The sequence below is a fragment of the Erythrolamprus reginae genome, chromosome 3, assembly GCF_031021105.1.
Source record: "Erythrolamprus reginae isolate rEryReg1 chromosome 3, rEryReg1.hap1, whole genome shotgun sequence".
Taxonomy (NCBI): Eukaryota; Metazoa; Chordata; class Lepidosauria; order Squamata; family Dipsadidae; genus Erythrolamprus; species Erythrolamprus reginae.
In genome coordinates this window covers 122,780,467-122,804,707 of record NC_091952.1, presented here as the reverse complement: position 1 = coordinate 122,804,707, position 24,241 = coordinate 122,780,467, and the positions used below count along the sequence as shown (strand labels likewise).

General features: G+C 38.5%; 1 protein-coding gene across 6 annotated transcripts in view; it reads left to right on the top strand.

Annotated features, from left to right (window-relative positions):
• The window catches only part of DPYD (dihydropyrimidine dehydrogenase), a 735,717-nt gene that overhangs the window by 287,427 nt on the left and 424,049 nt on the right, over nucleotides 1-24,241 (top strand). The window contains exon 10 of one of the 6 annotated variants that reach the window (XM_070746539.1): nucleotides 20,319-20,455. The exons of the other annotated variants lie outside the window; for them this stretch is intronic. Coding sequence (XP_070602640.1) covers nucleotides 20,319-20,365 — 47 coding nt within the window. The 3' untranslated portion in view covers nucleotides 20,366-20,455. Of the gene's footprint in view, nucleotides 1-20,318; nucleotides 20,456-24,241 lie in introns of those variants that run through there. 6 annotated transcript variants of the gene reach the window in all.

Sequence of the window (24,241 nt, the reverse complement as noted above, 5' to 3'; positions counted from 1 at the left end):
TTAGAGTTTTTATATACTAGTATTCAGTTTCTAAAATCATAAAGTTGTTTCTCTTTGTTATGAACCTAGGCCAAAATAATTTTGGTTCCTTTGAGAAGTTATTGGTTTTTTACACTTAATTCCTGAATCTTATAGTAAAAAAGAATTATGGAGTCTGTTATTTGTACCTCTATAAACTATCTGGTTTCACACAGCAACCAGACTTGACAAACACAGACTTCAATGAATAGTTAGGACTGCATAAAAAAATAATTGCAACCGGCTGCCTTCTATTGAGACAGAAAGAGGGCTGTGAAAGTATCTACAGACCCCTCACATCTTGGACACAAACTTCTTCAATTTATTCCCTCAAGACGAGGCTACAGGGCATTGCACACCAAAACAACCAGACACAAAGACAGCCCCCCCCATGCTATCACTCTGTTAAACAGCTAATTCCCACAACACCTGTCCATGCCCTAGAATGTCAAACCACCCAGTCCAGCTGTATTACCTATTACCGTTTTCATCTTTCCTATTATCTATTTCCTTTACTTCTTATGACTATATATTGTTTGTATCTGTTGATTGTCTTTATTTAGTATCCTATTAGGATTTATGTTGTTTGCTTATTTAGTATCCCATAATGATCACTGAGTTTGCATTTATGATGATTGCATTTTATGATTATGATTTCTCACTTGTTGCTTATTATGTACACCGAGAGCTGGAGACAAATTCCTTGTGTGTACAATGACACTTGTCTAATAAAGAAACCTGTTCCTGCTTCCATTCCCATTCCCAATTCCATTCTATTCTGTCAATATTCTAAATTTAACTGGATCCTTAATCCATTTAGAACTTTATTAGATGTTATTTAGTTTTTGCAGCTTTTTTCAAATTCTTTTGAGTTCTTACTTATAATTAATTTTTCTTTTGTTCATGTTTGAAGCCAAACAAACCTGGCAACTTTTCAAACTTCTTGTTCTAAAGCTCTTTAATAGCATCAAGATGATTCATATGCAATTTCTAAAGTGATTAGAAAGTGAATCTTGGTGTTGCTTAAAAGGGTCCACCATATTTATGAGCAATATGGTTAATCTGTTTGTCTCCTAGCAATCAAATCCATAGTAAATCTCTATTTTGCAGTCTCTGTGTGAGGAGCAGAATCCACCTTGAGCAGAGCCCATCCTATACCCATCCCTACTTCTCATGAGTTGTTCAGTCTTTGTTGTGGTTGTTGTTTCCATTTTTGTGGAGATTTAAACATTTAAATATTAAATGGGAAATGCAAATCAAGAGAATGGCCCTGAAAATGTTTTCCTATCAGATTTATATAGAGCCTTATTATTTCCAGATACTGACTGCTTCTTATGGGCACCTTGAAGTGTATATGTACCATGTTTCCCTGAAAATGAGACCCTGTCTTATATTTTTTTTGAACCCTGAAATAAGCGCTTGGACTTATTTCAGGGTTCATGGATTCAAAAGCCCGACTGGACTGATTATCAAAAATGTCTTATTTTGGGGAAAAACAGGGTAGTACTGGGCTCATCAGCGTATTGATAAAATCTAATCATAACATAGGATGTCCTTTGGTGGTTTCCTGTAGAAGTTAAATGATACCATAAATCATACATATATGAGCCAAGGTGGTACAGTAGGTAGAGTGCAGTACTGCAGGCCACTAAATCTGACTGTCAGCGGTTCAAATCTTATCACCGGCTCAAGGTTGACTCCTCCTTCCATCCTTCCGAGGTGGGTAAAATGAGGATCCAGATTGTGGGGGCAATATGCTGGCTCTGTTAAAATGATATTGCTAACATATAAGCCGCCCTGAGTCTAAGGAGAAGGGCGGCATTAAGAAATCAAATAAGTAAACAAATAAACAAACAAATAAATAAACAAACAAATAAATAAATACCAGTGAGAAGTATAAGCCCTGGGGAATCACACATTTGAATACCTAAAAGATTAATCTGTCCTCCCCCAGCAATACCATTGAAATCTTTTTGGTGGTCCAGAATGTTACCACGTTTGAAAGTGGTCAAATATATTAAATATTCCAACGGGACAGGAAGGCATGCAGCCTTACCATCAGATTATCCACAATGTGGAGCCTACTTAATCTTGCCAAGAAAGGTTATGCTATGGATGTGTCAATAATTATATATTATACAGCCCTTCATGGCATCGGACCAGAATATCTCCGGGACCGCCTTCTGCCACACGAATCCCAGCTACCGGTAAGGTCCCACAGAGTTGGCCTTCTCCGGGTCCCGTCGACGAAACAATGTTGTCTGTAGGGACCCAGGGGAAGAGCCTTCTCTGTGGCGGCCCCGACCCTCTGGAATCAACTCCCCCCGGAGATTAGGATTGCCCCCACCCTCCTTGCCTTTCGCAAACTCCTCAATACCCATCTCTGTCACCAGGCATGGGGAAATTGATTCTCCTGGGCCGCTTCCACTTTGTGTATGGTCTGTATGAGATGCATGATTGTTTTTATATTAAGGGTTTTAAAGTGTTTTTAGGTATTGGATTTGTACTGTTTTTGTTGTGTGCCGCTCCGAATCTGCAGAGAGGGGCGGCATACAAATCTAATAAATAATAATAATAATAATAATAATAATAATAATAATAATAATAATAATACAAGTGGGTTAAGTGATGGGATTTTGTTTTTGTTTTTTGAAGAGCGATATACCTTCCTTGGGGGCAGTTACTTCATCCCTTCCTCCAAGAATATCCTTTCTCCCGCCATGTCTCATACACACATATTGTCATAAGAGACATGGATCTAATTTGCAGGCATCTGAATTTATCGCAGAGAAGACCACTTGAAGGAGTCCTAGCTTACTCAGCAAATTGTTTCATCTGTGCTCTCATGACATGGCCCATCTAGCGTAAATGATTTTATCCTCAAAGTGCCTGCAAACTTTACACAGTTAGATATAAATAATTGAGTTTTTTAATTGCTCAATTTTTTCAAAACAATCTCAGACATGATTTTTAAAAAACTTTTTATATTAAAAATTGTGAAATGGTTTGAGGGAGGATGAAAGCTGTGGAAGAACTCTTTCCAGTTCAGGAGACAGATTTTGATAATCTAGTAATCTTGATTGTTGTTCTCATTCTGAAGGTGGGAGGAAGTCTTCATCTGATAGACCCTTGTTTAATTAATTCCTGCATTTTCAAAAGTACTGTTTTGAGCAGACTCCGTTTTCAGTATATGTGCTATTTTCTGAAATGAAGTTTTAATAATTGATCAAAAATGAAATATAGATTTATTTTGGATGGGTCCTGCTCCACAAACTCTTTGAACACTGAATGAAACATGATTCGCCTTCTATATAATGAATAACTAACTCTAAATACAACTGCATTTCTGCTGTGATCTTGTTGAAGCTCAGGCTGAGATTGTATGTCTGTATTTGATTGTACTAGAAAAACAAATGAATTGCACACGTAAACAAAACTGGATGTGTGTTTGTGTGTGTGTGTGTGTGTGCTCTGTGTTTAAAAGTATATATTAGGATTTTTGCAAATGAGTATTCTGCAATAAAGAAAGGTCAGGGTTGGACAGTGAATAAAAGTCAGAAGGGAGAATGAAGTGCATTCCTCGTTTAGGACTGGGCACTGATAGAAACTGATAATATTTGATTAATGAGAGGCAGCTTTGCAGTGGGTAAAAACATCTGTAAGAAATGATTTATTATTTCAAGGGTATTGGAAGCTTGCCGTATCTTGCAGATTTAACTATGTGTGCCTGAATAAAATAAATGAGATGCAACATGTGAAAAATGAAAACACATTACTTGCAAAGGATGTGTCACAAGCAGGGTATTTTTGTTAAAAGTACACTTTGTCATGGGGATTTTTAATGTGGTTCTGAATACAAATCATTTAACTGGTTCATAAAATCAACTCAGTTGGAATTCTTGCATCTATCATCCAAGACAGAAATGGGGGTTTATACTTAATGTGCTGTATCTTTCCTTAAATGTTTGTGTTTTTATTGTGTAAAGTTACTGAAATGACACATATTGTGGGGAGAGGGATGAGTGGAGGCTGTGAAAGGATTCTTATTTCAAAATGAAATAAATGTAAACTCCACTGATCAACCTTTGTGAACATGATGAGTACTACTGTATACCATCACAATTTCTTCTATACGTTCAACAATTCTGCAGAATTATAATATAATTGAATATAATTGAAAATGTAATCTCCCGTGTCCCGTGTGGCCTAATTCCACTCTGCTTGTTCTTCTTCTTTGGTAATGAACATCTTTCTTTCCTATCTGCTATCTTGGCTTTTCTCCATTTCTACAAAGGCAACTGAACACTGTTGTACTCATAATACAGTAGATCAGGAAAATGATTTTATGTAGGTATTGAATCAAACTTAGATTCCTGTGAAAATGTATCTTCTCTCAATAGTGAAATATGTCAGTTTAAGATGAAGGGTATATACATTAATCTATTTAAGGCCAAGTGAAAGATGGAAAGTAGTCATTTTTAATATTAGTACTAAGTTCTATTGCTAAATAAACTAGAATATTCATAGGTCAGTCCTGACTCCATCATAGATGGATTCTTGTAGGGAGTTTTCACAACAGTGTGGAAATGGCTTTCTGTTGGTCCCTTCTGGGATTTTAATTTTTTTTTTTTACAAGGTCAGGTTGTGATATCTCAGTGACCTCTTATCCAAATATTAACCAGGCCAGATCCTGATTAGCTTCAAAGCCCTATCTATGCATGCCTGATCTACCCTTTTCTGTTGTAAGAAGCACGATAGTCACATAATTGCAACTTTGCAAATTTTGCAACTTTTATTGCCATTTTCTGACAAAAATGGCAAAAACACCATTGGATAAGCTGGATTCAGACTTACCACTTTGCGATTTGATTAACAAACTTGGCGACTCACTTAACAACTGTCTTTAAACATGGTAATAAAATGGTGCCTGGTCATGTGGGGACTCAATTTACCATCACAATGACTTATGACCCAAATTCTGGGCTCAATTGTTGTTGTAAGTCAAGACTACCTGTAAGCGGAACCCCCCCCCCCGCCAAGAGCACAGTTCTGTTGCGTGTATTCCAAATACACTTGGGAGGAAGATATTATTCCACCTAGATTAAAACCTGTAGCTAAGTATGTTCCATTAAATTTTACCCTTCTTTTGAACACGCACCCAGATAAATCATAGAGCAGTGAAACATTCAGAATATAGAGATAACTGGCCCATTCCCTGTAATGTGATTGAATACCAACTATACATGACATTACTAAATTGATGAATTAATGAAGAGCCTGTAAATCCATTTCTATTTAAATCTCTCAAGTCAATTTAATCAATGACAGTTTAATTAGAGAGTAAGAGGTTAAAATAATGAACTTCTGAGCATGAGCTAACAGTTTTAGACAACTAACCCAAATATCAAATACATGGGTACAAAATACATTTCAGTTTAAATTAAAGGTAAAAAGTTAGGAGGCAAGGGATTCTTGGTTTGCAGTATGATCAGGGAAGGAAGTTGGAAAAGATTATATTGTGAGCAATAAAATTAGCATTTTTAAGAGCAGCATGCTAAAAAAAAAAAGCATACAGGTTAAAACTCCAGATAAATGTATACAGGGCTTACATCAAAGATTGCATTGCATTTTGGGATATATATTTTTAAATGCATTAGCTCAACAGGTAACAGGAAACAGAACTAATTATTGTAAGGCTGCATCAACAATAACTGGCAAGTCTGAAAGCAGAAATTTCCCGCTGCCAGTTTTAACTGCTTGATCCATAAGGCAGAGTTCTTCCTAAGTTTCTTTTCCCTGTGACCATTACTCCATTGGGGACTCATCCTCTTTTGTCTGATGGTTTCCTTGGTTTTGTATTCCATTACAAAACATTTTTGAATTCTTCATCGATTTACACAATAACCTGAAATTTTTAATTGGAGCTGATAAAATTATACATGATGTAAATAGCTACAATGAGAATATATAAGGTTTTGGCTGAATATATTGCTGAGAATATAGATATTAGAAACATCTCATTTTAATTTCCGATACTGTATAGATGTCCACACCAGGGTATTAATATACAGTATGTACTTTGCAGATATTAAAAATTGCAGCTAATCTTCAAGTACTAGTTTGAAAATGAACTAAAATATTAGATATTCTTCAAATATAAATGGTTTTCCTTGAATTTCTACCATACTTTGTGGAATTATCGCTAAACTGGAATGTTCTACTATCAAATAGGAATGGTCGAAAGCATAAATAGAATTTCTAGTTGCACCTGACTATATAAACCAATTTGCCTGATCTAAAATTGCACATTGAGGTGTAATGAGTAAAAATTTATGTACACTGTTTATTTATCATTGGATTTGTACTGTTTTGTGTTGTGAGCTGCTCCCAGTCTTCGGAGAGGGGCGGCATACAAATATAAATAATAATAATAATAATAATAATAATAATAATAATAATAATAATAACAACAACAACAACAATTCATTATTTTAATGGAATTTCATTTACACACTTATTAAAAAGGGTTTTACGTTCATTCTCGAATTTCAAGCATTTGGAAAAAAACATTTTAAACAAAAATGAAATGATATATGTGGAATAAGGACATATAAAGTAATCATACTAATATTTCTAAAAATTATGCTCAACTTTACACACAATCCCGTCTCCCAGATTAACCTGTTCTAGCTTCCTGCTGTTCTATTGAAACCTATGCCAGGTTTCCTGTGGGAAATTTGCAGAGAATATCACATATTTGTGTATTTCTAACTTTCCTATATTGTGTTACTTTCCTGAAGAAACGTCTTGTCACTAGAGTGGTAAAAAGAGAAAGAATAAAAGCTTTTGGAGACGCATACACTTTTCAAACTGGGAAATGGAAGAAAATAACCCAGACTAATTCATTTAACATTGGATTTTGCCACATGAAAGTAGCTTCACCCATGATGCTAAATATGCTTTGTTATGTTTTTGCAATCATTTATGCAAAGTTCTTCAATATTGAAAAATGCACGGTATAGTAGGAAAATGCATCTACATTGAATGAAAACATTTCAACATTTATTTCAGTGATTTTTTAAAAATATTGCTCCACTTCTATGTGTGTATACAATTTTCTCTTTTTTGAATTTAAGAAAAGGCTTACAAACAAAAATGCATTATAAATTACAGATGCTATACGTAGTTATGATCCTACAATAACTCATAGGTGTGATAAAGAAGCGATTTCCAATCTTTGGAGAAACATAGTGTCATGTCATGCCAGCTACCATGCTTTGGGGTTATCTCTATAACAGATGTAAACCTAAGGAACATATGGAAGAACAGCTGCACTCTAATGTCCTATGGGCTTCAGCAATATCTTGACCCTTGTAAATTTTGGAAAGAGAAGAATTAGGTAGTTAAGAGTTTATGGGTATACTGCTGTGCAGTCACTCCTGTAATGTATAATTGAAGAAACATGTTGAAGGTGCTGGAAGCAAAAACAAACTGAAAGAGCCTTACACATCTGTTGCTCTATTCTGGAGGGACTAAATGTTATTACTTAATAGGCAACTCGGTATCTTGGCAAGCTGGTATTAGCAGATGTCTTTGTGCCAGTGTCTTGGCTTAGGGTCTTTGAAATCTATAACACTACTCCGGCACTTTATCTTGCCTTAGGATTGAAGTTCAGAGCATTTTCACAGTTTCTCTTCATGATATAGAAAATAAATAGTTATTGCACCATCCATCAGTAGGGAGGCGAGAGGAAGACTGTGGCATAGATTTTCTTAAACTTAAGAAAACCTAAATGTCCTTGTGCTTATTGTATAGAGACCTTAAGTATTTTTGAAGCAGTTAAGTTAAACCAGAAAATACTGTATATCCATTAATTGGTGTCATAAAATTATTTTTTTAAAAAAATATTTTTATTAAGTATAAACATTAAAAACATTAAAAAACATTAAGATGTAGACAAACATATAGACAGTACAAAACAACACTTTTACAAATATACATAACAACCTCTTTAACAAATCTATGGAAAATTGCCTTAATGTTAGGTTTTTGTTTATATGTCATTAACTTAAACTCTATTTCCTTTACATTTTTTATCTATTTATCTATCAGTAAATTGGAGTGTTTGGTCTGATCATGTGTTTATGGTGTGTGTCAGTTTGCAACACTCCAACAAAAGAATAATCATGGAAGCCATTGAAATAGAAAAACACCCCCACAATATGAATAAAGGTGATGATACCTCCCGCCTACCAGACATCTGGAAACTAGCCCTCATCAACAAACATATCCCAGCCAGGAAAACTGAAATCAGACCCAGAACAACACAGGACATCACCACCAATCACCTCCACCAGATCCAAACCCACACCCACCCTACAGACTGAACACAACCACCGCCAGAAGCCAAACCACAGCAGCACCTTCAACTGCTGCACCCTCCCTGACACACACAGAAAGCAAACTGACACACACCTTAAACACATGACCAGACCACAAACTCGCAGCCAAATCCAGAATGTTACACTACAGACATACATTACAAAACATCAAAGTAGTCTGCAGGCTCCAACTACTCAGGATATCACCCCTAATCCACATACATCAACTGATCAGCATACATCAATTACATCAATAACCCCAGGTGTTATCCCACCAACTCACCAGGAAGTTTCAACACAGCTTGCAGCTGCTGAGCCATCACTGCACACCCACCCACCAGTATTTATAGAGGTAAGGCAGGTATGTTCACCCTAGCACAAAGCCCAAAGCACCAGCCTGAAGATGACGAGTGCAAACAAAATTTTATATCTTTAAGTTCTCAAAGGCGCAGAGTTCAACTTGGTCATCTAGAAATATAAAACCTTATACTGTTCCATGAAAATGCTGTGGTATAATATAGTTTCAAAACAGAATAAATTGAATTTTGATTCCCTCTTCCAATTGGTTATATCCAATTGGTGAATGGTGGAATTCTGTGGCATGTTAACAGAGAAGCTTTTTAAAAAAGAAAGAAATATGAGATTACAGTGGTACCTCAAGATACGAACCCCTTGTCTTATGAACAACTTGTGATTCGAACCCGGGGTTCAGAAAATTTTGCCTCTTCTTACGAACTTTTTTCGAGTTACGAACCGGCGTTCGGAGACTGCTGGGAAACCGCGCGGCTGTTTTAAAAGGTGACAGCCGGGCAGCGGGGCTTCCCAGCAGCCTCCCGAACACCAGTTCGTAACTCAAAAAAAGTTCGTCAGAAGAGGCAACATTTTTCTGAACTCCGGGTTCGGTTCGGGAGGTTGCTGGGAAGCCCCCCAGCCCGGCTGTCACCTTTTAAAATAGCCGTGCGGCTTCCCAGCAGTCTCCGAATGCCGAACACGGAAGTTTGGGTTTGACGTTTGGCTTCGGGAAGCTGCTGGGAAGCCGCGCGGCTGTTTTAAAAGGTGACAGCCGGCCTGGGGGGCTTCCCAGCAACCTCCCAAACCCCGAACTTTTGCCGAACTTCCGGGTTCGGGGTTCGGGAGGTTGCTGGGAAGCCCCCCAGCCCGGCTGTCACCTTTTAAAACAGCCGCGTGGCTTCCCAGCAGTCTCCGAATGCCGAACGCGGAAGTTCGGGTTTGGCGTTCGGCTTCGGGAAGCTGCTGGGAAGCCGCGCGGCTGTTTTAAAAGGTGACAGCCGGCCTGGGGGGCTTCTCAGCAACCTCCCGAACCCCGAACTTTTGCCGAACTTCCGGGTTCGGGAGGTTGCTGGGAAGCCCCCCAGGCCGGCTGTCACCTTTTAAAACAGCCGTGCAGCTTCCCAGCAGTCTCCGAACGCCGAACGCAGAAGTTCGGGTTTGGCGTTTGGCTTCGGGAAGCTGCTGGGAAGCCGCGCGGCTGTTTTAAAAGGTGACAGCCGGCCTGGGGGGCTTCCCAGCAACCTCCCAAACCCCGAACTTTTGCCAAACTTCCGGGTTCAGGGTTCGGGAGGTTGCTGGGAAGCCCCCCAGCCCAGCTGTCACCTTTTAAAATAGCCGCGCGGCTTCCCAGCAGTCGCCGAACGCCGTTTTTTTGCGGGGGGTTTTTTGGTTGCACGGATTAATTGACTTTACATTGTTTCCTATGGGAAACAATATTTCGTCTTACGAACCTTTCGTCTTACGAACCTCCCCCTGGAACCAATTAGGTTCGTAAGACGAGGTATGACTGTATATCAGATTTCCTGGTTTACGTGTTAGTATGAAACCACCTTAAATAATTGATAGTTCTTTGCCAACACAAAATGAAGTTCCTTCATATATCAGTTTATATCTCTACTTTTCTTTCTACTGTAACAAATATTTAACCTTACCTTTTTCAGCCGTGGATCTAGGCAAGTGTTAGTTATTGACATTTTTTGTTTTTTTTTAAAGTATATCTCCCAACAAAATTCCCACAGTAACAGGAGAATAACTAAGAAAAACAATCACCTAACTACAGTAATGAGTTGGTTTCTTTTTTTAGCCACTGTCTGGAATAAATTTATGGTTTTCTAAAATGGCACCACCTCTGTATACACACACATATGTGCATTTGTGGGTATACACACACACACATATATACAGTGATACCTTGTCTTACGAACTTAATTGTTTCCGGGACGACATTCGTAAGGTGAAAAGTTTGTGAGACGAAACAATGTTTCCCATAGGAATCAATGGAAAAGTGATTAATGCGTGCAAGCCCAAACCTCACCCCTTTTGCCAGCCTGTTTTTGCGCTGCTGGGATTTCCCTGAGGCTCCCTTCCATGGAAAACCCCACTTCCGGACTTCCATGTTTTTGCGATGCTGCGATTTTGCTGAGGCTCCGCTCGCTGGAAAACCCCATATCCAGACTTACGTTGCCAGCGGATTGTCCGTTTTTGCGCTGCTGGGATTCCCCTGCAGCATTGCAAAAACACGGAAGTCCGGAGGTGGGGTTTCCCATGGAGAGGAGCCTCAGGGGAATCCCACCAGCGCAAAAATGGGCGCTTTGGCTGGCAACGGAAGTCCAGAGGTGGGGTATCCCAGCGGCGGCAGCTTGGGTTCCTAAGGTGAAAATAGTTCGGAAGAAGAGGCAAAAAAATCTTAAGCCCCTGATTCTTATCTTGAAAAGTTTCTATGACGAGGGATTCGTAAGACAAGGTATCACTGTGTGTATATATACAGTGGTACCTCGGTACTCGAACGCTTCCTTTCTCGTACATTTCGGATAACGAACAAAATTTTCGGCAAAAATTTGCTTCGGTATCTGAACAAAAATCCAGATACCGAACAGCCAGAGAAAATTTTGTTAATTATCCGAAATGTAATCCCGGCAGCTTCAGGGGGGCTGAGGAGCTCTCTAAGAGCTCCAAGCTGCAGGAAGGGTGGGTGCTGCTGAAATCTTGGCAGCTTCTGGGGGCTCCTTTCCTCATTGCTTCCTTTATTACCTGTAAGCAGCTTCAAAAACTTTCTCCTTCCCTGTGGCTCCAACACGCGGCGATTTCCCTTCCAGTAGCAAGAGCGCCGGGAAGACACGTAATGAAGGGAAGCTGCTGGAGCGGCAGAATTGCTGAGATGGCTCCGTCGGCTTCCCTTCACAACGTGACGTTCCCGGCGCTCTTGCTACTGAAATCGGCGATTTCCCTTCCAGTAGCAAGAGCGCCGGGAACGTCACGTGGTGAAGGGAAGCCGACGGAGCCATCTCAGCAATTCTGCCGCTCCAGCAGCTTCCCTTCATTACGTGTCTTCCCGGCGCTCTTGCTACTGGAAGGGAAATCGCCGCGTGTTGGAGCCACAGGGAAGGAGAAAGTTTTTGAAGCTGCTTACAGGTAATAAAAGGAAGCAATGAGGAAAGGAGCCCCCAGAAGCTGCCAAGATTTCAGCAGCCCCCACCCTTCCTGCAGCTTGGAGCTCTTAGAGAGCTCCTCAGCCCCCCTGAAGCTGCCGGGATGGCAGCTTCTGGGGGCTCCTTTCCTCATTGCTTCCAGCAGCCCCCACCTTTCCTGCAGCTTGGAGTAGCGAATTTATTTATCCCATTGGAAATAAAATAGATTTAATTGGTTCCCAGCGAGTCAACAGGGGCTGGGAACCAATTAAATCCATTTCCATTATTTCCGATGGGATAAATAAATTCGGTACTCGACCAAATCGGTTCTCGACCACACTTCTGAAACGAATTGTGGTCGAGTACCGAGGTACCACTGTATATGCAAAAACCACTCACACATTAATCACGAAATCTTCAGAACCGTAAAGCCTACAAAATTGAAATTTGCCAGATACATTCCTCTTGCCTTCTAGGTGCTCACTAAGGAAGGAATTTTTAAAATGATCATTGGAGCATTAGTATTTCATACATTATTATAAACACGCTCTGATGCTAAGGAGTTCTACTCCCCCTTCCTACCTGAAAAGAAATCTGATCCAAATGCAAAACACAAGCAGAGGAGTTTCAGTTTCATTTTTCCTTCCACAGCAGCAATCACCTTTACTACATAACAATCGAACTAAGCCACTCCCAGGCTCTTTCCTGTCTCCTTCCTCACACAGCAAGTACTGTTTCAGTTTCCAAACACCCTCAACTCTCTCACACACTAACAGAACACTAGCCACATGAATACTGATGGATGCTGGTAGGCAAAGGAAGATTCTCCGCCCCCTTCTTTTCCTCCTCAGTTCAGTTGAATCTGTTCCTTCTACTGTATGTATGTATGTATGTATGCATTCATTCATTCATTCATTCGATTTTTATGCCGCCCTTCTCCTTAGACTCAGGGTGGCTTACAACATGTTAGCAATAGCACTTTTTAACAGAGACAGCATATTTCCCCCACAATTTGGGTCCTCATTTTACTCACCTCGGAAGGATGGAAGGCTGAGTCAACCTGGAGCCGGTGATGAGATTTAAACCTACAGATCTACAATCAGCTTCAGTGTTTGCAAAATGTCCACATCCTTGAAAGGTTTTTTTTTTTCACAATCTCCATGTACACATCCATGCATATACCATAAGTCATATCAAAACATAATTATACATTTCTATCCAATATATCAGAAAATCAATATCCTAGTTTTGCACCTACAGTAGAGTCTTGATTATCCGTCCTTCGGTCATCCGACATTCTGGATTATCTGACAATGCGGCTGCTTGGGGGCATGGCTGCCCTCAAATCCCCCCCCCCAAACATGGCAGCCATTACGGGGAAGGCAACGTGCAGAGCCAGGCCCCCAAACACTCCCCCAAACATTGTAAAAGGAAGGAGAAAAGGAAGAAGGTCATTGTCTCAATGGAACAGAAACTTGAGACAGTCAAGAGACTGGACAATGGAGAAACATTGCAGAAGGTAGCAGATGACTATGGCATTTGCAATTCATGGTGATTTCAAGGCTTTTCTTAGACCCTCCAGATTATCTAACATTTTCGACTATCAGCCCGCCCAATAATAATAATAATAATAATAATAATAATAATAATAATAATAATAATAATTTATTAGATTTGTATGCCGTCCCTCTCCGAAGACTCGGAGAGGGGCGGCATTATGTCGGATAATCAAGACTTAACTTGTATTTATACTGCTATTTATCAGTCTGTTTTTCCCGCATTTCCTAGCACTCCCATCTTCTCCTCCTCCTTCTACCTTCTTTCTCCTTCTCTCTCTCTTCTCTTTCTACTTCCTCTTCCTTCCTCTTAACCTTTCCCTGAGTGATTCTAATCATAGTTCACCTTATGTTTAACAGACTGATCACATATACCCCTACATCTTTTAATTTATTTATTTATTTATTTATTTATTTATTACTTAGATTTGTATGCCGCCCCTCTCCGAAGACTCAGTCTTAATTACCAGTACCCCTTCTAGACTCATATACTTTCTATATCATGTCTATACATATAGCTACTTTTAGAATCTCCACATCAAGCTGAAAGATAAAACTGTAGCGAGGATTCATTAGAAACCACTTTTTAAAAAATTTTCTAGTCGAACACAAATGATATTCTTTTCCTAACACTACTGCTTCTCCTGCTGGCATGATCTCCCACAAGTCCTCCTGGCAACTATCGGTAATTTATCCAAATGAGATCACAGCCAACTTCACCACACCATCTGCAACATCCAGACCACTGTACCTAGCCCCCATACTGGCTCTATCTTGGAAACCTCAAAGATATTAAAGATATTATAAATTAAAATTTTCTTTAAAACACTTAAATGCAAATCCACAAATCTTCATCTCCTTCAACTCTTTACATATCCTTTAATATACAAATTCTTTTAAAAACCCATAAAATTATTTCCTTTTCTTAACGTCACAGGTTTTAGAGAAATGTTTTTTTGGCATGATTAATATTAAATTCACTGAGATTTTTCCATGTAAGTAATTACTTCTATCTAAAGTGAAATGAAATAATGCTGCCAATATGAGGTTTATTGAAATAAGATAGAATATTCAAATAAGATAATTTAAAACGTCTTATAGTAATTATTCATTTCTTTGATTTGTATCTTGGCCCATCCCAAAAACTTGTAATAAGAAACCATATTAATCATAATGCCTGCCAGTTAGATTAAAATCAAGTGCGTGCTCATTTTTTCATCCTAATTTGGCTACCACAATCTTATTGAGATATTAAATTCAGAACTAGTGAATACATTAGGATGTGTTCCGAAAAAGGTAATTTCACAGAAAAGATGATTAAACAGATTATTTGCTGATTTCTTTTTCTTATTAGATTTCTGACTTTCTGCTTTTAATCCAACTTTCAGCGACTTACAAGTGCAATAGAAACATTCTACCCAAAAAAGGGATAGGAAAAAAAAGAATAATCAATAAGCTAAGAGTCTTTAATAATTCTTGGCTGTTATATCCCCTCGGGAAGAGCTTCAGTTTCTTCCCAAAAATGGGCAAAGTGGGAACTAATCTAAACCAGGAGTCTCCAACCTTGGCAACTTTAAGAGTTGTAGACTTCAACTTCAACTCCTAGAGTTCCTCAGCCCAAGTGTTGTTTCCTTTGACTTCCTCCCAAAATGTGAAACAGCTGCTTCTCCCATCATCAACTTAATGGCTGGGCCACTTTCTCTATGGACGTGCAATATCTGTATGGCAGTTATCATGATACCAATCCATAGTTTTATAGGGCCCTTTAAATTGAACCCAGAAGCTAATGGGCAACCAATGATTCTCAGTACCAACTTAATTCTTCCACTCTCTTGTGTATTATCCTCCTATTCAAGTAATTCAATACAAGCAAATGCAGTGACATTTTAAAATCCCAAGTGTTGTTTCAGTCCTTAAGCATCATGTGTTCTAAATTAATATTTTAAACAATGGCCAATTGTTAGGTTAAAATGTTTTGCTGAGAAGCCCAAGTAATATCCCACCCTCATTTTTCCTCAAAGCAATCATTTAGGTACGTAAGAAAGAATAACTGGTTTGAAGTCATCCAATGCATTTACATGACTGGGGATATAGTCTAGAACTGGATCTTCCCAGTATATTTCTGACATCATAGGCACTCTCTTATACAGTACAGTGAATTTAACAACTGGTTAACTGTTATATCAGATTTACAATAGTTAAGCAACTAATAATTTTGATCATGCAGAATTGAGAGGCCGGGTGAACTAACACCTGGCCGACATTTGCAGAAGGCGAGGAGGAATGAAAGCACCTCCTTCCAGCTGGAGCTACTTCCCAGTAGCTCCTAATTGACTCGCGGGGACTGCTGGGAAGCGTGGGCGTGGCTACCAGCCTATTTCAAGGGCTGCTTTCCACCCACGCTTCCCTTTGCTTCTCTGCTCTTTGCCTCGACAGACACCCACCCACCCTCCACTCAATCCAGGCTGTCTTTTAGGGGTCGCCCAGTAGGGGGCCGAGTAGGAATTTTTTGCAATCTTGAGATTTTATTCCAGATTGGGGTTTTTTTGCCTTCTCCATCCTGGATGGATGAGATGGTATAGTGGTTAGGGGGTGAATCTGTTTGTAAATAGGTTTTGGTTTTGCAATTCTATGTTTACATTTGGTCACTATATGGCAGAAATGGGGCGGAAAGGATATCAGTAGCAATTGTGTGTTCTCCCTTGGGCATCTTTTGAAAGATGACGGGCTCCCCAGTTACATAACTCATGCTGCCTAACCGGTCGGAGCGGTATGAAGGGGGAGCTCTTTCAGGTTCCGAGTCATGGGGGTGAGCCCTCCCACACGCTGGGCATGGCTTACATGTTTGGGTGCAGGCGGGACATGCCTCACCCTTACCAAGCAAGGAGTTACACCCATTAGTTGCCCAAGTATGTTGTGTTCAGGAAATTCCGCCCCATTTAGCGACCCCTGCAGGTCTCTTTCTGTAATTTTCGATAAAGAAACCTGTTTATTATCCAGCTCAGTGTTTGGGTGTTCGTTTCTTGTCCGATGCAATTCTATTTGTACTTTAACTGATATGAATAGGAGGATTCCCTCTAACTTTCTAAAAGTGCTAATTTGTCATATCTGGGGTCTAGGTGTGAAGGAAGAGGCAGTATGCATTTTCGTATCCTTTTCAACCCTATCTCTTGAAAAGGACTATGGTATGTTAATTTTAAAATACGTCATTTACACTTTGCACTAAACTACATATTGTTTCACTATAGTTATGGAATAAACCATCATTACCGCATTCTAAACCAAGAACAAATTGAAAGATTTGTCATGTCTCCTTCAGTCAACCCTAATTCTGTCTTTGGCTTCTTGGCAATCCACAACTAAGATGTATTTTTAAAACAACATGATTCACCCCTATTGTAATAAATTTTGGCAACACATATTTTTCAAGAGGGATAAGAAGTACCTGTGTGTTGGTATGACTAATTATTATTACAAACATTTATCATTAAATAAGCATAGTGCAAGACAGCAGGGTTGTCTACTTAAGCTACATAATACTAGGAATGCAAGATAGCTCTAGAACAGAGGATTTTGTTGCCGGAATGGCTCTATTTATTAAGCTATGATAACGCTAATGTTCCTCTTTGATGTATAGCATGTGCGACTTCAGCTGAACTTGTAGAGAGCCTTAAGGATGTTTCATTGAACATTTAGTATGGCAGAAAGCCAGAATACATTTAGTCTAAGCCCAGATGACAGGTTGGTAATGAGGTAGTGATTGATGACCATTGCTTCCTTATGAAAACCTGCTTCATATGCTGGGTGGGTGTGGGGGAATACACTGCCAGCTCTTTTCATTTCACTCCCTGTTATATTAGTTATTCTTACTATAGAAGAGGTGCATAGTCTTGAAGTTAAGCATTCATTCTTAGATTGTACTTCAGCAGCTGCCTTGAATTTCTTAACCCCAACATCTGATGGCTATATTATATATATATACAAAATCTGGTTCCTAATGTCTAGAGTTTTATTATCAGGATTATCTGCAGTTACTTTCCCAGTATTATTATTACTATTAATAATAAAAGAAACCTGTCTAGGAAAGACTTAAGCAATTTTAAAAAAATTGTTTTTATAATTTTACTGGACGTCTAATTCTTCTCCTGTGTTCTTTTTTTTTTTTTTTTTTTTTACAAAAAATACATTTTATCATTAGAGCTACCAAGTTTGATTCCAAGGTTATAAAACTGTACCAGAAATACAGCGTATGCATGAATATATCAAGAAAAATGTTTTATTTTGCCTTGGCTTTCCTTGTGCCTTTCTCATTTTTATTTTTATTTTTTTTTATAAACCTTAGCATTGAGATTACTGTTCTAAATGTCTACAGTTTTAAATAATAATTCAAATAGTTTCATCCTGATAGCTAATTAAAATAATGTCATACTGCTGGTGGTAGTGTCTGGTTTTATTTTACATATTGAATCCTTCCACTGTGGTAATTAGATATGTGCTTTTAAAAGGAAAGGAAAATTGTACTGCTGTATTTTCTCATGCTTCTCAGTGAAGGTTGCATGTCTATTTAATCCAGAACAATTCTGATTGGCCCATGTAAAATGATTATGTCCCTGGGCCCGAGCTCTGTTTCTTTGTGTGTTCATGTGATGTGATGTTAACACAGGTACAAAAAGCGTGGAAATTTCTAATTTGCCTCTCTAACCCCCTTCTCCACCCAAACAAATAATTTAAGCAAAAAGAAGGTATAGATTTAAACCAACACACAAATTCTCTATTCAGATACTCTATCGATAGAACTTGATAATTTTTAAGATGCATAATTTGGGGTACCCTAGTGCTTATTTGTGGTGCAATGGTTAGAATATAGTATTGCAGGCTATTTCTGCTGATCACTTTGGCTAGCAGTTTGGCAGTTCGGGTCTCACTGGCTCAAGGTTGACTCACCCTTCTGTGCTTCGGAAATTGGTAAAATGAGAACCCAGTTTGTTGGGGACAATATGCTGAATCTGTAAACCATTTAGAGAAGACTGTAAAGCACTGTGAAGCAGTAGATAAGTCTAAGTCCTGTTGCTATTATTTAAGTGTTATTGCTATTTTTTTGAGCTAGATTAGGGATCACTTCTGTATAGAGTTTAAAAATAGCACCAGCACTTAGATTTATATGCTGCTTCACAGCGCTATACAACTCTCTTTAAGCAGTTTACAGAATCAGCATATGGCCCCCACAATCTGGGTCCTAATTATATCGACCTCGGAAAGATGGAAGGCTGAGTCAACCTTGAGTTGGTCAAGATCAAACTTCTGGCAGTGGAATGTAGAATTAGTCTTCAAAACTGCATTCTACCCTCTGCAGCATCATGGATAGGATCTTATTATAGAATATATTTTGGCTTCATGGAAAACAAATTTACTATCTTATGTAAAATACAGTGATACCTTGTCTTACAAACTTAATTGGTTCCGGTACAAGGTTCTTAAAGTGAAAAGTTTGTAAGATGAAACAATGTTTCCCATAGGAATCAATGGAAAAGTGATTAATGCGTGCAAGCCCAAAATTCACCCCTTTTGCCAGCCGGAGCGCCCGTTTTTGCACTGCTGGGATTCCCCTGAGGCTCCCCTCCATGGGAAACCCCACCTCCGGACTTCTGTGTTTTTCCGATGCTGCAGGGGAATCCCAGCAGGGGAATCCCAGCAGCGCAAATACAAGCGCTTCGCTGGCAACGGAAGTCCGGAGGTGGGGTTTCCCAGCAAAGGGAGCATCAGTGAAATTGTAGCATCGCAAAAACACCAAAGCCCTTGAAACCCCACCTCCGGACTTCCATTGCCAGAGAAGCGCCTGTTTTTGGGCTGCTGGGATTCCCCTGGTGGGATTCCCCTGCAGCATCACAAAAACACAGAAGTCCGGAGGCGGGGCATCCCAGCGGCGGCGGTGGGTTTGTAAGGTGAAAATAGTTTGTAAGAAGAGGCAAAAAAATCTTAAAAATCTTTGTATCTTGAAAAGTTTGTATGACGAGGCGTTTGTAAGACGAGGTATCACTGTATATAACAAAACACCACAATTACGTTTTGAAAGATTTTTATTTTTAAATCATATTGCACTCACAATTTTTATCATACAGTATTTATATGATGAACTGAGTTGATTTGATTTGAAATGCTTTGAAAAAAGCAGGAAGTTTCATAATGTGTATAATATGTGTGAATTTGAAAATCTATGAAATTGGCTTGTCATACAATTTACAAGTGAAAAAACAATGAACATTACTTGCATGAGAGTTCTTGCACCTGAGATCTCTAATATCCAAATATACGAAGTTATATATTATATTTGTTAATGGATGACGCTGGGTGCTTCATTGAACTCTTTGAGGAAATGCTCTTAGAAACTTCATATATTGGAATTTGTAATCCCTTTTCCATTTACCAAGCTCATCCCCCATTGGATATTCAGAGGAAAGACTATATTAAGGATTCATGACCTCTGAGCCATTATGAAACACGAAAAATGACCATGTCATTTTTCTTGTACAATTTACATGGTTCCAGTTTCACTGCTAACTGACATGAGCCAGTAATTTCTTAAAGAAGCAAATGATCAAATATAACCTTTTCATGGTCAGACCTATTCTGCAATATTAAAGCAGTGACAAATCAAAATAACAGAATGGAATGGCATGACTTATATGTCTATTCAAGGTAGAAATCTTTGAAAATACGGGAGGTAGTACAGTATAGGTGAACAGGAAATCAAAGACCATCATTCAGCAAATATACTACATGTTTCATGGTTGAGTACCAGATTCAGTCCTCAGCACATCAGCTGGGAATTGAATGGTCCACATATCTGTCTGGGTTTGTGTCTATGTGTAGAGAAGCCACTGTTGCATCCTTACAGAGTCTACATCACTTAGTTGAAACTCCAATTTTTCTTCCTCTTTTTATAGAAATTACTGAGTTAGATGGAATAACTCCATCTAACTGGATGGAATAACCTTATACCTCACATGGTCTAACTAGATGGAATAACCTTATAAGGCAAATTTCAGGGATCTGAATGGAAGGACAATTAGGAGAAAGAAAATGGAAAGCAAAAAACAAGGAAAGGTTGAAGAAGGGCAAACTTGAAATTCAGCAGAAGACATAATTGTGCATTGTGGGAGGGTGCCAAGAAAATAATTAATAAGAAGAAGGAGAAGGAGAAGAAGAAGGAGGAGGAGGAAGAGGAGGAGGAAGAGGAGGAAGAGGAAGAAGAAGAAGAAGAAGAAGAAGAAGAAGAAGAAGAAGAAGAAGAAGAAGAAGAAGAAGAAGAAGGAAGAAGAAGAAGAAGAAGAAGACGACGACTTGGGGCGGGTCACAACATTAACGGCAATACAATACAGTACAAATCTAATAATAAAAAACTAATTTAAAATACTTTATCATAAAAAACATCTACTACAGTCATACACACTCAATCCAATTAGTTGTAATACAGAAGTCAGAAAAAGGGGGAGCATTAATCCCCCCCATGCCTGGCGACAGAGGTGGGTCTTCAGCATTTTACGAAAGGCGAGGAAGGTAGGGGCAGTTCGAATCTCCAGGGGGAGTTGATTATAGAGGGCTGGGGCCGCCACAGAGAAGGCTCTTCCCCTGGGTCCCACCAGATGACATTGTTTAGTCGACGGGACCTGGAGAAGGCCAACTATGTGGGACCTAATTGGCCGCTGGGATTCGTGTGGCAGAAGGCAGTCTCAGAGGTATTTTGGTCCGATATCATGAAGGGCTTTATAGGTTATTACCAACACTTTGAATTATGACCGGAAACTGATCGGCAGCATGCAAAATGAAAAAGATGAAAAAGAATTTGGAAGGTGCCTAGTGGATTTCCGTGAGCTGTACCCCATAATCATCACAATTATGACAAATAACAAATAACGACTCAAACTATCTTGCCTTGCATGTAATGAGTCTCTCATATATTATGTTTCACCTTCTAAGTTGCATTACTGAAATAAATGAACTTTTGCACAATATTCTAATTATTTGAGTTTCACTTGTATGTAGCTCAATGTTGAAGTGTGAAGTCCTTGGTGGTCTCTGAGTTTATTTACTTGCTTTCTGGCAACATTTCGTTACCCAACTAGAATGGGTTTTCTCCTTGTTTATATAAAGTAGCTCCCTTTGCATGTTTTGGTGGGGCAGTAGTTTTCTCCTTGCTAGTCCCTTGGCTTGGATATTGCTTTCTGCTTCACTGTTTCCTAGGTGTTAACTCCTGCTTATCTGGTTTTTTTCCTGTTATTTTGTTAGATTTTTATTGCCATTTTTGAATGCTGAGCAAATATGACCTATTTTCATGGGTCTATTGATGAGTGATTTGTCTGAATGGTAAGTTTACTGGCCAGTCAAGCCTCTGTATATAAACTGGCAAGGCAAATATTATCTGTATAACAAGCAGCAAGCCTCATACATACTTAAACTATTTATGTTACTTATGAAATCACTGCAAGCAAACAACCAAATTCCAAGAACACCAAGGACTCCAGAAAGACAACTATCTTGGTAATTCAAGCAGTAATTTTCTGACTCTTGCTTTTTGTTGCATTTGCAATTTGCTGCAAATTGTTTGACTTCTCAGCCAGCAGTACATCATTGGCATACGAAAGTATAACTATAACTCAACCCCAATAATCATGAACATTCCTGATTGATTAGCCATAAATATAATCATCCAAAGGGGTATCAGATATTATTGTCTTACCTCTGTTTAGTTTTAAACCATTTGCTAAGATTTTTATTTATTCTCATGGATACTCTACTATCATTTACTTCTCCTACTGCATTCCGAAATCAATCATCAACTGCAGTTGTGATTAATTTCATTTTTTCATGGTAATTATATATTGTTTTAGTTATTGTATTTTTACTGTGGCATTAACTTTGGATGTAGTTCCTGTATATCTATTAGAGTTGGTTAACATAAATAACAACAAATCATACAAAACCTATTATAATTCTCACCTTAGTCATTTTTGTAATAATTAAACATTAAATAAACATTTGCAAATTAATGCATTTCTTAGTGATCTGCTGAAAAGCAAAAATTGGCTTTGTACATCTCCTGACTGACTAATAAATCTATATTAAACCTCCCAAATTTTGCTTATTTTCATTTCTGCTATCCCTTTAAGTAGAATTTTACTAAATATCCAGGCATATGTAACAAACTAATCTTCCTGTCATTTTTGCATCCCCTAATTTCCTTTGTACGGAAGAAAAATAACAACATTTGTTCTTATCTTGGCTTTTCTTATTTCATCATTCCATCAAACATTTATTTCATATTAGGGTAATATCAAATACTGTACTTATTGTGAGACCTTGTGATATCATTTAGTTCCAGGTAGTTTCCACATTATATTTCTTTGTGCTCTTTCTATTTGTTCTATTAGATTATTTATCTGTCTTATAGTTTTTCATGCAGTATTCATACTTTCTTCTTTCTCATTAACTTTTACTCTAATTTCCACTTTTACCTTCATTGTTTCCAGCGTTCATTTTTCTCAGCAACCAATTTTGGCACTAACAGAAACTGCTTGTCCCACATTCAGAATCTCATACCATCTTTGTATTCCCTCAGTTTTCATAATTTATATTTGAGACTATATTTATGCATTTGTATCAATAAACTTACACTTAAACTGTATTTTCAAAACATACAGATTTATGCCTAAGCAGTTATTCATTATTTGGTGTCTGAGTAGCCTATCAGTTTTTCTATAGTATCTCATCTCATTTCCCTCCATCGAATCACGTCACCTGATAGAATAATGATTTTCACTGATAATTCAGAATGTTGTGTTGTTTTGCCCATAACTAATCTTTGATTCTACCATAATGTGATTCTACCACATTTCTCCCTTAGACTTCCCACGATTGACCTCTCCAGGTTCCCAAGAGGCCAGTAAGGGGCGTACGTAAAGTGCACTGGTGTACTTTCGTCCCCTATCCAATTGTCTTTCCTTTCTCTCACTTATCATAGTCTTCGGAGAGGGGCGGCATACAAATCCAAGTAATTAAAAAAAAATATATATATTTTCTTTCTTTCATATATGCTCTCCTCTAAGTTCACTTTACCCTTATATATATTACTACATGTCTATTTTTCTTCCTATGTATTTGTGTATTGGACAAATGAATAATAAATAAAAAATAATCACCATAATTGTCCATAGGACCATATCACTAACCCGAATTCCTATTTTTATATACTCCCACAACAACAACAACTTAGATGATACCAATCAGTACTCTTTGGCATGTATGCTGTCCTTTCAATCAGGGGCGGGTTACTCTTACCTGAATATTGGTGTGCTGTGTGTTCATCATAACGAATCTGGTGCTCGCTACGCTCGCACGCACATCCTCTCTTGAGATTTTGCTTCCATGCATGTCCAGGAGGCAAAAAAGCATCGAAATCTTGTGAGGGATGCACATGCACGAGCGTAGCAAGTCCCCTCATGGGATTTTGCTTCCATGCATGTGCAGAAGCAAAAAATTGCCAAAATCTCTCACGCACATCCCCTCACGAGATTTTGCTTCTACGCATACGCAGGAAGCAAAATAAAATGATTTTTTTTTTAAAAAAAGATGGTGCTGTGCAAATGACCGCTGAGCTGTCACACGCAAATTGCGCAATCCTCAGGCTGCTACTGGAACGGACCTCCAGGACGTACCAGTAGCAACCCACCCCTGTTTTCAATCATAATTAAACCTCTTCATGAATTCACTCCGCTACATGTAGCATTAACTACATTTCTAAAATTAACTAAAATCTCAAACTACCCTCATTCATATCTATTGCATCTTTTTTTTAAAAAAAACTTTTACA